Genomic DNA, 13,436 nt, shown 5'->3' with positions numbered 1-13,436 from the left:
TTGTGTGTTGTAGATATGGCGCCTTTGTATGAAACCCTAGTTTCGGAATCGGTGCTGGAGATGGACCAGGGCGTTCTGGACTCCATGAAGGCCAAGATCCAGGAGGAGCTCAAGAAGCTTGATGAAAAGTGAGTTTGTATTTTGAATTTTATAGAATTCTGAGATATGAGTTAAGACTATTCTCCTCTTTTTTTGTGTATGCTTTAGTGAATTTCATTATTGATTATAGAGTGTTTAGAAATAGGGCTTTAGAAGAGTGGTGATTTCGTGTCCTTGTTCCTAATGAAACTATTGGTGGTTTCACAATTAATTGAATACTTTGGTAACATGTGTCATTAGCAGAGTTGCATTGATTTCCTTACGGTGGTGTTGCAGATCAACTAGAAATATGTGTGGATAGCTTCCTCAAAATGTACTCGTATGTTTATGTAGTCCGGTTCTACAACAGTGATTGTTAGTTGGTTATCTTGTTAAATATGTATACATCAGTATTGATTTGGGTATCAAGTATACTTTAAATTATTTACTTAAGAACTGGGTCTGTTTCTAAGTGAAGAACAGAGCTGTTTTTAGTTTACAGTTCCCTAGATATCGGGTTTGTAAGTACAGGTTATACAAACTAGTTTAGTTGCTGGTCTTGATTTTGTTCACTTGAGAAGTAAAGTTCTGTTTGACTTGGATGTTTTGGTAGTTCTAGGTATGATCAGGTTTCCAACTTATACTATCAGAAATAGAAGTACTTTAAACACATATTTGTAGGATTGACTTTCTATTTGAAGTCAGTTGCATGAATGCATCAGACTGGAATTAAAGCATTCTTAGTAAAAATATGTTAATATGATTATATCATTTTGGTAAATCTTTTCTAAACTAAATCTCTTAGTTCTACCTACTTTCTTGCAATGGTCATGGCTAAATCTCATTTGTCCTCACTTTTCCATATGATTATAGGCCAACTTTTACTGGGGTCTTATCAAGCCATTGGTTTACATCTATGTGCATATTTAATATTATTATAATTTTTCTGCTTAGACACTTTGCCGTAATACTTATGAGTTATGAACATATGTCCTTAAAAATCTTAAATTTTTCAATTTGAGGTTTAATCTTATGAGTTCAAGTTCTAATTGTTTCTTCATCCCAGTAATTTCTGTTGATAACTGACCACTTATCCTACTTGGTTACGACATACCTCTCTTATTGCGTAGGAGATGATCAATACTTGGTTTTTTCATTGAGCAAAAGCCCTTGCTTGGTTTGCTCTCTGGTCCCTTTATGTGTTTTGGGTATACATAAAAGCAACAGAAATTTTGTGATTCCATTGAACAGCATATTATATATTCCTCCTATATGCATTTAATTTGGATTCGCATATTTATCAAATATCTCATTTACATTCATGTGACTTATCTGGTTGCATTTGTTTAGGATTGCCGATGCTGAAGAAAACCTGGGAGAAAGTGAAGTCAGAGAAGCTCATTTGGCCAAGTCCCTGTTCTTCATCCGTATAGGTGACAAGGTAGATATATTTGAAATTGTTTGTCCTAGAAATCATATTTGCTTTATGCGACTCATTTGATAATGTTAATTTCTTTCCCTATGGCCCTAGGAAAAAGCGCTGGAACAACTCAAGGTAACAGAAAGCAAGACAGTTGCAGTAGGGCAAAAGATGGACTTGGTGTTCTATACGCTGCAGCTTGGTTTCTTTTACATGGATTTTGACCTCATTTCTAAGAGCATTGAGAAAGCGAAAAAGTAAGTTGTGGCCTGGGCCAGTCTCTCAACTGCATACTTAATTTCCTCATTTCAAAATTGGGTAGTTTGAGTTTATTTTTAACCATTCCGTTATGTTGACAGTTTATTTGAAGAGGGAGGTGATTGGGAAAGGAAGAATCGTTTGAAGGTATATGAAGGCTTGTACTGCATGTCCACTCGAAATTTTAAGAAGGCAGCCGATTTGTTCCTGGATTCTATTTCTACCTTCACCACTTACGAAATATTTCCCTATGACATCTTCATATTTTATACCGTCCTGACAAGCATTATATCTTTGGACAGAGTTTCTCTAAAACAGAAGGTATACTGTTTGTTACCAAGTGTTTGTGATTTTACATTCTTGGTGTATATGTTCCTATTAATTCATTAGGTAATAGGCATGCATATGTGAATTTTACAATTTGAACCAATATTTCACAGGTGGTGGATGCTCCAGAGATACTAACGGTTATTGGGAAAATCCCGTACTTGTCTGAGTTTTTGAACTCTCTTTATGATTGTCAGTACAAGTCATTCTTCGCAGCATTTGGTAAGTAATAGTTCATTGACAGATTAAATACCAAGTTAGCAGTCACTTTTCTTCTTGAATTTATTTGGAGTTGTCATTTTCTATATTTGTTCTTTTGCAGCTGGTCTGACAGAGCAGATAAAGCTGGATCGTTATTTGCATCCACACTTCCGGTATTACATGAGGGAAATCAGAACCGTTGTTTATTCTCAATTTTTGGAGTCCTACAAGAGTGTCACTATTGAAGCAATGGCAAAGGCATTTGGCGTGACAGTGGATTTCATTGATCTGTAAGTTACTGTTTGTTATGTTTGGCTTCTTTGAGGTGTACTTTGCGAATTTTATGTCTGATCCTTGAATATGTGGTGAGGCGTTTGTTAAGGAGACGTAAATCTAATCCATTCTATGATCTGCAGGGAGCTGTCTCGGTTCATTGCAGCAGGGAAACTCCACTGCAAGATAGATAAAGTTTCAGGTGTTCTAGAAACTAATCGTCCGGATGCCAAGAATTCTCTGTATCAGGCAACTATCAAGCAAGGGGACTTCCTACTGAACAGGATCCAGAAGTTGTCGCGTGTGATTGATCTATAGGCGCAGGCTTTTCTGCATTTTGAAAGTGGTCTTAAAGAACTTAAAGCACAACCGCGTCTTTTCAATTCTCATTTGATGAACTAAGTTGTATTTCTTCTCTCCAAAATTTATGAAAAACTTGAGCATAATGATCTTTAGGTTTCCTTTCACCTTTCTATTTGATATTCGCGGTGAATTTCTAGTGTGGATTTTCGATCATAAGATTTGTGGCTACAAAACTGTAGACAGCTGGAGGATTGATACTACAGTGTAGAATATGTGCACTGGATCTGTCACAACTCACAAGCCTATGACCGACCGTAGGCAATCAATCCAGATTTTCAATTGAATTAACTTGCATGAATAATAATCGATCGATCACATATAATCGTGTATTAATCAGTTGAATTAAGAAGATTAATCCCAACTAGCAAAAAGGGTACTTTAGTATTTTGAATCTTCAAAAGTGAAGAAGGGGTGATTTGTAATTGAAGGGATGCCAATTTCAGCTCCCTATAGGCTGTAGGTACCTTCCACTTGTTAATCTCTCGAATTGAGATATGAGCATTCGACCAATTTTCTAGGGCCCATATCTTGCGGACAAATACTGGATTTTTTTTTTTTTTAGCACAGTTGACAAATAGTGGATTAATAACGTCGTTTTCTTTCCTTTTATAAATTAAATCGACCCCCACCCATAAAAAAATTTAAAGGTTGTCAATTCCTTTCCCGCCAAATAAAGATTGCTAAGACCATTTCTTGACACCCTTCTTATAGCCTCCTCACAAGGTCCGCCAACTGTTCGACAAACCCAACATGCCCAGTTGCCAACCATCATCTTTCCACCATCTACTTCCTCTTCCGTCCTCCCTTCCTGTCGAAGGGGCTGCCGCTACTATGACTTCACAAATATCTTGCTCTTGGTTCTTCAACATGACTGACGAATGATGAACTATATGTAAGCGCAGAAGACAAGACCAATTCACCTCTCGTCGCAGAAGATAAGACCAGTTCACCTCTCGTCTATTTGGCAATTGGAATTCGGAAAGAGTTTGGATGATGAAATCTCTATGGAACTGGGCCCTGGGACTTTTTATGCTAAGAAAATAAAGGAAATGATGGAGTTGGCTAGTTGGGAATAGGGTGTTTCGGGAATTCAGGAATTCCAAGAAGTTGTTGAAATCTTGTGGTCTTAACTCTTAAGGAGGTATATGAGGTTGTTGGGTCATACGGGGTTGAGAATTGGAGTATGGATTCGATCAATTCTCAGCCTCACCAGACCCTAGACATGTGGGAGGAGAATTAATTCTCCCTATCTTGTATTAGCATCAGTTTCTAGTAATTAGAAGACACTGTTCGAAAGTAAGAGACTTCAAAATCATAGAAAATAAAAACATAACAAATCAAACAACCAAAAAAACCAAGATCCTCTTAAAACATCCCATTGCTCCTTAGATAACTCTCATAGTTTTAGGAGATATAAAGCAAAAATAGTCAAAGTAATCAGCATTACAATAAGCTTCAAAATGCTTCCTCTAGTAGATTAGTCTTTCACTCTCCCTAAACCTTAAACCTATTACTCCAAAAGGCTGCCTCTACTTTTTAGATTAGTCCTCCGGTATTCTTTGAATAATAAGGGATTATGCGATATTAGCTCCTCGGAGGCAAATGATTTAGGGAACAAGTCCCACCCTCTATCCCAAAGGAGATGGGTTTGCCACACTCTGGGAACCCACCGCCCGTCCCCCTATTTTTATTTTATTAATAACAGAAAAAAAAAAAATACAACCTAAAGAAGGGGGGGGGGCATAAACCTTACCCCCAAAACTAGAAAGAAAAACAAAAGGAAGTGAAAAAATTGAAGCAGAACCTCAAAATTTCCCAACTTCTAGATAATTAAACAGCTTGCAAAGCAAAACAATGCAAGAGAAAATAAAAAGTGTTTCAAATAAAGTTTCGAGCACATGTAGACAAGTGTTTCAAAAGTGATGAAGGCCACAAGTACACAGAGAAACTATGAATAAGCAAACTCTGAAATACATCATGAACCAACTGAACACGCCCGCCATGGACAACAACTTGCCTTGCCAGCCAACAAGACAAGCTTTAGCCTTATTAGCAATTGCTTGAAGGTGTATACGTCGAGGCTTCCCCTTGAATATAGGAACACCCAGATAAGTAAGTGGAGTAGTACCTAACTTGAAGCCCAATAAACGTTTGATAACCCTGCGCCGATGAGAATAGTTGTCACCAGTATAAAAAGTACTCTTCTCTTTGTTTACTAGTTGACATGAAGCAGCACCATACTCATCTAAAAAGAGCTGCAAACGGTTAAGAGAAGAAATATCCCCTCGACAGAAGATAAAAAAATCATCAGCATAGAGCACATGAGTAACCTGAAATAAAGAGCAAAAGAGAGGTTAAGACAACTTTTACACAGCAAACCAAATTAAAGAGGGATGACCGGAAAGTTATTGCAAGATTTTCATGAGTAATTTAGTGGTAAAATTAACAATTGCAGAATAAGAATGGGCTATTTATATCATCTGTAGACTATTATATCTTTGCATCATGATACTATTGTATCGGCTTAGCCGTTGTGCTTAACAACTATCATCACAAGTTTTTCTCCAATGAGCTAGCACAACTTGTCATCAATAATGCATAATGTATCAAATGTATGGTATCATTAATAGACTATTTTAACCATAAACCTATTGGAAAAATAAGCTCTCTTCTCTGACTCCCTTGCGGGAGGTTTCTCGACGGCGACTTTTATCAAGGAGTGGCGGTCTTGTGCTTTTGACTGAGAGGAGGGGTCCTTTCACCTTTCTCTAGTCTAATTCTTGGTGGTGCCGGCGGGACAACTCGACGGGGCTCCTTGCTCCTAGGCTGCTGCCTAATTCTTCACGTCGCCGGCTATGGTTGTGGTGATGGTGGCTCTGTTATGGATCTAAGATTAGAATAATGGTGCGTAGACTTCCTAAAAGGTGGGTGTACTAGGGATTATATGGGACGCTGTTTGTCAAGAATAGGGTTTCTCATGGTTATAAGGGACGATTGCTTTCTGTCGACCCCATAGGGGTGTTTCGTTCTTGTACTGCTTGTTAAATTTAATGAAAGGGCTGACCTATTTTAGTCAAAAAAAAAAATCAACAGACTATTTATATCATCACTAGACTATTATATCATCAATCAACACAAATAAGACTATTGAAAACATCAGAGCAAAGTGTAAAACCCGAATAACACTACTGAGGAACATCTACATATTGTAAATTCTTTAACATTTCCTTACAGTCACGAGAGGCGAACTTGTTCGCGGACTCATTAGCCAAAGTTGGTCATGTACTGATTTACAAGCACAAAGTCTAACCACGCCTTCTGCTTTGACCAATTTAATGTTGGATTGCAGCAAAGACTCCTCTATCTAATTGTTATTCACCCCAATCAGATGGCATTTTTCTTTCTTTTTCTTTTTTAAAATCAGATGCATTTATTAGACTAAATCAGAAGCATTTATTAACTTAAATCAGATGCATTTCTCAGAGAAGAAGCAGAATTGAAAAGAGTAATAACATTAAAGGATAGGGTTAGGGTACGTTAGGGTTTGTACCTGAGTGGGTAAACGGTCATCCGACCTCATCTGCATCACGTACGCTGCTGAATTCTTGCCTCATTTGCATCTGCTTCTTGGTGCATGTTTGCCATCCATGGCTTCTCACCCAGCACATCGTTCTCTCTCAACAGAGGAATCAAGTCCGATTAGGGTTTGTACCTGAGTGGGTAAACGGTCATCCGGCCTCATCTGCATCACGTACGCGGCTGAATTCTTGCCCCATCTGCATCTACTTCTTGGTGCATGTTTGCCATCCATGGCTTCTCACCCAGCACATTGTTCTCTCTCAACAGAGAAATCAAGTCGGGTTAGGGTTTGTACCTGAGTGGGTAAACGGTCATCCGGCCTCAGCTGCATCACGTACGCGGCTGAATTCTTGCCTCATCTACATCTGCTTCTTGGTGCATGTTTGCCAGCCACGGCTTCTCACCCAGAACATCGTTCTCTCTCAATAGAGGAATCAAGCCATACACTGGAAGTGCAAGAGCCCCCGCTGCGACGGCATTGCTCGCCTCCTCCAGCATAAGCTGATAGAATTAATGCTTTCCTGCTCAATCTGCGAATGTTCGCTAACGTGCGTTCGCGAGATAAAGTCACCGCGGAGAAAAGTTTGTGAAGTGAGTTCACCAAGTTCGCTAAAGTACGTTTGCAAGATGACATCACTACGAAGAATAGTAAGAAGCGAGTTCACTGAGAAGTAGTGTTCGCGAATAATAGTTCGCGGAATAACTAAGTCTGTTCATTAAAGGGTTGAGTCTGTTCGCTGTCGAGCAACATGCTACGGTGAAAGTCTTAGCTGTGGTGAAAGATATTTTACAGCCACTTGCATTACTGTTTGCTCCACTCAAATTAAGCTAGATATTTTGTATTTAAAGTACTTTTAATCTAGTTTAATATGCTTTCATCTTAGATATTTTGTAGGTTAATCTTGTACCCTATATAAGGGAAGTGTTGGTTGATGTCAAAGAGTGAACAAGTTCAAAAACTCAAGTACACAAGTTTGTTGGGTTAAGTTGATAAGTTCATACTTCATTTGCTACTGCAAATTAATCAAATCAACAAGTTGTGGTTTCGATTATATTTTGTTCAAATACAAAGTAGAAGCAAATCAACATTTTACAAATATATTCAACATAAGCAGATCAAGGGTAGCGGTCCACGAATCCGAAGAAAAATCACACCTGTGGGCAATTTGGCAGGGAGTGAGTTGCAGCGTCGCAGGGACCTCCGTGGCCAGGGTGGAGGTGAACCGTCAGATTCGGTTCCTGAGTTGGGAAGTGAGGACGGCGGTGCTGGTTCTGGTAAAGCCTTTGACCACGGAGAGAGTTGAACGGCCACACGCGGAAGAGCAAGCCTTTCGATGACTCTCACCTTCACACGCTCCAGAGGCGGCTACCAGCTCCTGGTTCTTCTCCTTCTCACCATTGCCATCGATCGGTTTTTCACTATTGTGGAACCAAAATGGACACGAGTCCTACTATATATATCTGAACCAAGGAAGGGGGTAGAGTCTGGGGGCAAATTGGTCAAATCAACTAGTAAAAAACCCTACAGTTGGTGCACGTTTCTCGAAGTTTCTATTTTTTTTTAAATTCTTTTAATCCAATTTCCCTTCCCCTCTTTTTAGTGTTTGAACTTTGAAGACTAGCTAGGCATGCAAATAAAATTTTTGTAACAAAAAAAAAAAAATGATACTCAAAGGTTTCTATTTTTCAAATGATTGATTATTTTCTTTTATTTGAACTAATATAAATGTGGGATTGCCAACAGATGTAAATAATAAAAGAATAAAATAAAATAAAAAGTATTGAGATCAAAGTATAAACCCAATCCACATTTTCTAAATTTTAATACGACTGGCTTACAATTGACGACAAAATTGATATACAAGGACCATGATTCCAACACTTTAATTAAGTGAGAAAGATATATTAGTGTTTTGATTTTAGTGCTACAAAACAAAACACTAATTTTAGTGTTATAGAGGAACAAATTGTATTAAGGAAACGTTCTCTCGTCCGAGGTCTCGCTCCTCGTGTTTTTCTACGGTGGCCACAAGGCTGAGTTTTCAAACCCAAATCACAGATCGCCCTTTCCTGATCTCCTTCCAATCTTTTTCCATCTTTCCATTCATTTGGCTCTCATCTCCCTTACCTTCTTCACCCCATTTCATCTTGAGCATCCACATGGGCGCCTTCGTTGATGAGATAGAGGGCTCTCAGCGGGTGGTCGATTTGATGCCAGCCTTCCCTTAGCTGGTTGGGCGTTTTGCTTCCGAGAAGAAGATGGTGGATGCTCTGGGTCAGATTGTGCAACTCTGCTCTTGCTCTTGGTTTCTTGATCCAGGGGGAGGCGGTGATGCTGGTGGAGGTGGTGCTGTCTGCGGCGGTGATGCTGAAGGAGGTGCTCCTAGCCATTTTGTTCCAATGGTGGTTAGGGTTGTTTTGGGCCCCCGGGTTGTCTTCAGCCCTAGTGGTGGTGATGTTGGCCATGGTGTCATTCCGGGTTGTGGCAATGGAAACGCAGACGGGGTTGGTAAAGTCGGTGGTGTCGACACTGTTGCTAACGGCGGCAGCGCTGAAGTCAATTTGCTTCTAGGGTGGCTAGGGTTTGATTCTTGCCCTAGGCTTATCTTTAGGCTTGAATGTGGGCTTCGTAGCCCACTCTTGTTTTTATTTTAGTATTTTTTTGTTTTTGTTTTTGTTTTATTTTTCTTTTCGTTGTGTTTTAATAATGGAACGGAGCTCGGTAGGGAAGGTTTAGGGCCCATATGAGGCAGTCTTTTGAGTATTTCCCTTCTCTTTTCCCTACCGTTAGGGCGTGTTGTGTTAGTCTTTTGAGTATTTCTCTTCCCTTCTCTTTTCCCTACCATTAGGGCGTGTTGTGTTTGTCAGTACAGGGTTATGTTTAAGTTCTCATTTTTACGGAGCCACACACGTAGCGGGTTTTTTTGTAACTTTATTGGCCGAAGTAATGAAAGTGTTCACGTTTCTCCTAAAAAAAAAACAAAACAAAAGTAGAGAATGTCACAATAATATTGTTTTTGGAACTTCTCCGTGGTGCTTTTGTGAACCACCATATCTTCTCCTCAATAAAATACTTCCATCAGTTCCATGTCAAAAATCAGTCCAAACTAGACCAAATTTTTCTTTTTCTTTCTAATGACACTACTACAGAAATCGATATAGGGGACACCCACTAATTTTTGTAAGGACGTTTTTTTAAACTCGATGTCCTTGCATCCATGTTAGGACGTCAATAGCACGGTAGCACTTCAAAAGCAAAAACAGGAGATGTTGCGCAAAAGCCAACGCGTCTAAACATCCTCAGCGGTTTGGGGTTCGAACCACACAATACCCAAAAACCTTATTAGTTGAACAATAAAAAAAATCGAATGTCTATCCACTCTACGCTTCAGTTGAACACTTACCCCCAAATTGCTTTAGCCTTTTTCGTATTCCCTCTCAGATGCGAACCCTTCTCTTTCACCTTCCCTCAATTTCATTATCAAATTTTCACTTATTTCGTCCTATCAGTAAGAAATTCTCTACTCTTTCTCATCTCGGTGCATCGACCATCACTGTTCTCTCATCACTCAGTAAAACCCTAATTTTCTTCTCTGCGATCCAAAATCCAGAGTCATAGAATAGCTGAGGAGTGGAATCCTTGGTCAATCAAACATGAAAGTTCAGGTAGAGTTTATGTTTTGAATTGGTTTTGGTGATTTTTTTTGTACAAACTATTCTTGTTGATAATTTAAGATTTTTCTTGTCAAAAATCTTGAGTCTTTGCACTTATCAGTTGTATTTGTATTGGCAAGTGCAGAGAAGAAAAAGAAGAGAGATATTCATTGCCACCAAACCCTCCATATAGTAGAATCGCTAGGTCAAATCTGGCTCCTTATGACACGCAAGGTATCTATTAGTCTGTTCTTGCTGATGTGAACATGTAATATAATATTGACGATGACTACTGGGTATCAGGATATATGCATTTATTTTTATTTCTTATATGGTCAATGTTTGCTCTGTCAGAGGATATACTTATACTTCTGTAATTGTAAATATTGCATCGATTTTGGGAGAAATAAGTTTGCTGCAATATTGTGTGGATTTTGGTGTAAATTCTTGACATTTTTGTTTATTCTATTTTTCTTTTGGCTATAAATGTGCAATCTTTGTTGCTGCAATATGCTTCTGTTTTATTTCTCGTCAGTTTTCCTTGTACTTATGATGAATTGCTAACTGCTGTTGTTTGTAAGTTTCCTCTTTCTCCTTCTTTGTTCTTTGCTTTTGGTCTTATTCTATAGCGTGTGATGTTAGGTTTCATTGGTATTGCTGCAATTGTTATCAAACATGGTGATGATAACAATTGCACAAGTGGTGATGATAACAACAGCATAAGTATTGCTGTTGTGAAAAGGCTTCTCTCATGGTATGTAATTTGGACTCGAGGTACTTCTATTTGTCTCTAGTAATTTACTCTTAACTCTAATATTTATTGTGTATTTATCTTTGATGTAGGTTCTTAAGTCGTCCAATGAAACATGATTTATGAACTATAGATAAGTTATGTACATCCTATATGATTTTTTTCTTTGAACTGGCAGCGTACATGTGTGGGGCTTTCAATGGAGGAGTCCTTTAGGAATCATTTTCAGCCTACAAAATTTGGTGGAGTTCAGAGGTACTGCATGATCATTTATGCCTTACAAAGTTTTTTACTTTAGCTCAGAGCTCTACGATAATCTGGTATGATAATCTGGATTACTTGTAAGGACTGTTAACTCCAAGAACAAGCAAGTTTCTTTAGGGAATGAAAGATCCAAAGCTTGATTCAAATCTAAAGACACAAAAAGAAGATGGGCCAAGGAGATCAGGTAAATTTTGTCTAGTGTATCCTAGATCTATTGGCACTTGTACAAGTTTATGATTACCAATATTAGTTGGTTCTTTTGTCCAAATTTCTATGATAAAAATTGGAACACATGCCCTGGTACAACTTTTAAGTTTTATACCAGTTTTTTATTGCAACCATTAAGTAGCTTATTATCTTAGTTCTTTCCATATTCAGGTCTTGACACTTGCATGCTACTCAAAGAAGACTTGGTAATTTAGATGAGGCTATCGATCGAGACTGCAAATAATTTTGTTTTGTTGGAAATAACTGCTATCCAACACTTGTAAGTTTACTTCTTCTAAATTTGGCTCTTCAAGATAGCTGTATTTTTGCGAGTTGGTTGTTGATGGTGCACTGATAGTATGTATCCATTTATTGTTATACGCTTTTAGTTTACTATGTAAGACAACACTATTTGTTGGACTATATTATGGATTGTGATTTGTGACGCGATTGTATAGCAAAAATGAACATTCTAGATCTTGGGACATCTAGACACGAAAAGCATGGGGAAGCATCTTTTTCACTCTGTATTTCAGCAAAGGAAAATCTGGGAGGGAATATTTTCGGTGAAGTTTGCTAAGAATCTGTAAAGTTTGCTAAGAATATTTTCGGTGAAGTAACAAACTTTCATTCACGTATTTTTCTGCACTGTTACAGTTGTGCACTTTATATTTAGAAAATTCACTTAAGGTAGTTACTAGTTTCACTTAAAGTATAGGTCTTAATTGATCCTTTTATTCATATATTTTTTTTTCTGAGCACAAGGTTCTTAGAGTTTGAATTAGTAAAATAATTATCATTTCTGCAACTCTTAGTTATTGCTGCTCATACAACTTTCTAATTTAAATATACATGTTTAATTACATCTCTTGTTTAACTCTCATCTACAGGTAACGGATAACCGTTTGTTTGTTGAGCATGAAAAATATTGTTCATTCCCATTTCGCTTGTTGGAATTTTCCTCCAAGTTTAGTTTACTTTTTTTTCCTTATCTGCAGGTCAGCTGAAAGAAGCTTTCTAGATAAAATGGTGAAACTGTTTATCTTTAAAGATATCCGTAATTTCCTTAATGTAAGTCTTTTGGCCAAGCCAAGCTTTTTATCTTTTCAATCTTCTCCATTTATTTTTCTAATTTTAGGTAGGAAAGCTTAGTTGTTTCCAATTTGACTTGTGTAGTTTTTGGCACTTTATCAGTTTTGTCCAACTTTTTTATCTGCCTAGCTATTTTCCCACATGTTGAATCCTTAATTTGCATATGTTATTGGCCTTTGAATGTTAGCTTGCATCTGTCATATAGACTTTGTTCTTTGATATGATGTATTTTAAATACTTAGCCTTCTGTCGTTTTCATCAGGTAGCTAGTGGATGATGATGTTGTTTTCAGTGCAGGTAATTGTTCCCTGTCATGTTTCTTGAAGCTGTCTCAAAGGTGAGCCACCTGATCCACTAATATCTTCACAAATTAAAGCTTTGCATTCTATTTTTTTCTTCTGTATTGTATTGTAGCAGATTTGAGATGTGTTATTAACGTGGCCCTATGATTTCTGTTAAATGCTTGGCTTTTTGTTATATCTATCAGGTAGTGGATGAAGATATTGGAGATGATGAAACCAAGTTTTTGTGCCTCTACTGTCATCCAAGATCACATAGTATATCAACTTGTAATTAGGATTTATTTAGTTAGTTTTAATTGTAGTTTAGTTAACAGATCAGTAAATGTCCTCTTTTCTTTTCAAGGACACTTTTTGTTCATACTGGGACTTTTTTTTTTGTGTTCTGTAATAGATACAATGACGTTTTTTTTTAGATTTCAGGACCTTTTTTCAGCGTCCTCGTATATATAAGATGACACGTTTTTAGATTTAAGGACACTTTTTCAGTGTCCTATAAAACATTAGAGGACGTTTTTTTTTTATCTTAGAGGACACTTTTCTAACGTCCTTATAGGTATTTAAGGACGTTCTTCGAACGTCCTTGTAAGTGACTTACAATGACTCCTTGATAGATGACGTTTTTTTTGCGTGTCATCTAAAGTTTTCAAAGACGTTTTTTGAACGTCCT

The 13,436-nt window shown here is 37.7% G+C and overlaps 1 protein-coding gene and 1 long non-coding RNA gene across 2 annotated transcripts in view; both read left to right on the top strand.

Moving 5' to 3' along the window:
- LOC112180459 (26S proteasome non-ATPase regulatory subunit 6 homolog) overlaps window positions 1-3,030 on the top strand; it is a 31,364-nt gene extending 28,334 nt beyond the window's left edge. The window contains exons 3-9 of the mRNA XM_024319025.2: window positions 14-128; window positions 1,429-1,519; window positions 1,610-1,755; window positions 1,858-2,077; window positions 2,197-2,305; window positions 2,406-2,574; window positions 2,701-3,030. Of these exons, the coding sequence (XP_024174793.1) occupies window positions 14-128; window positions 1,429-1,519; window positions 1,610-1,755; window positions 1,858-2,077; window positions 2,197-2,305; window positions 2,406-2,574; window positions 2,701-2,875 (1,025 nt within the window). The 3' untranslated portion in view covers window positions 2,876-3,030. The remainder of the gene's footprint in view (window positions 1-13; window positions 129-1,428; window positions 1,520-1,609; window positions 1,756-1,857; window positions 2,078-2,196; window positions 2,306-2,405; window positions 2,575-2,700) is intronic.
- Window positions 3,031-11,875: 8,845 nt separating this feature from the next.
- On the top strand, window positions 11,876-13,201 carry LOC112175506. Its single transcript, XR_005802619.1, has 2 exons — window positions 11,876-12,446; window positions 12,760-13,201. It is a non-coding gene; the product is annotated as an uncharacterized LOC112175506 (long non-coding RNA).
- The last annotated feature ends 235 nt before the right edge of the window (window positions 13,202-13,436 follow it).

This window comes from Rosa chinensis, chromosome 7 (genome assembly GCF_002994745.2).
Source record: "Rosa chinensis cultivar Old Blush chromosome 7, RchiOBHm-V2, whole genome shotgun sequence".
Classification (NCBI taxonomy): Eukaryota; Viridiplantae; Streptophyta; class Magnoliopsida; order Rosales; family Rosaceae; genus Rosa; species Rosa chinensis.
Note: the sequence above shows the minus strand (reverse complement) of the source record. Positions and strands in the feature narration are given on the sequence as shown.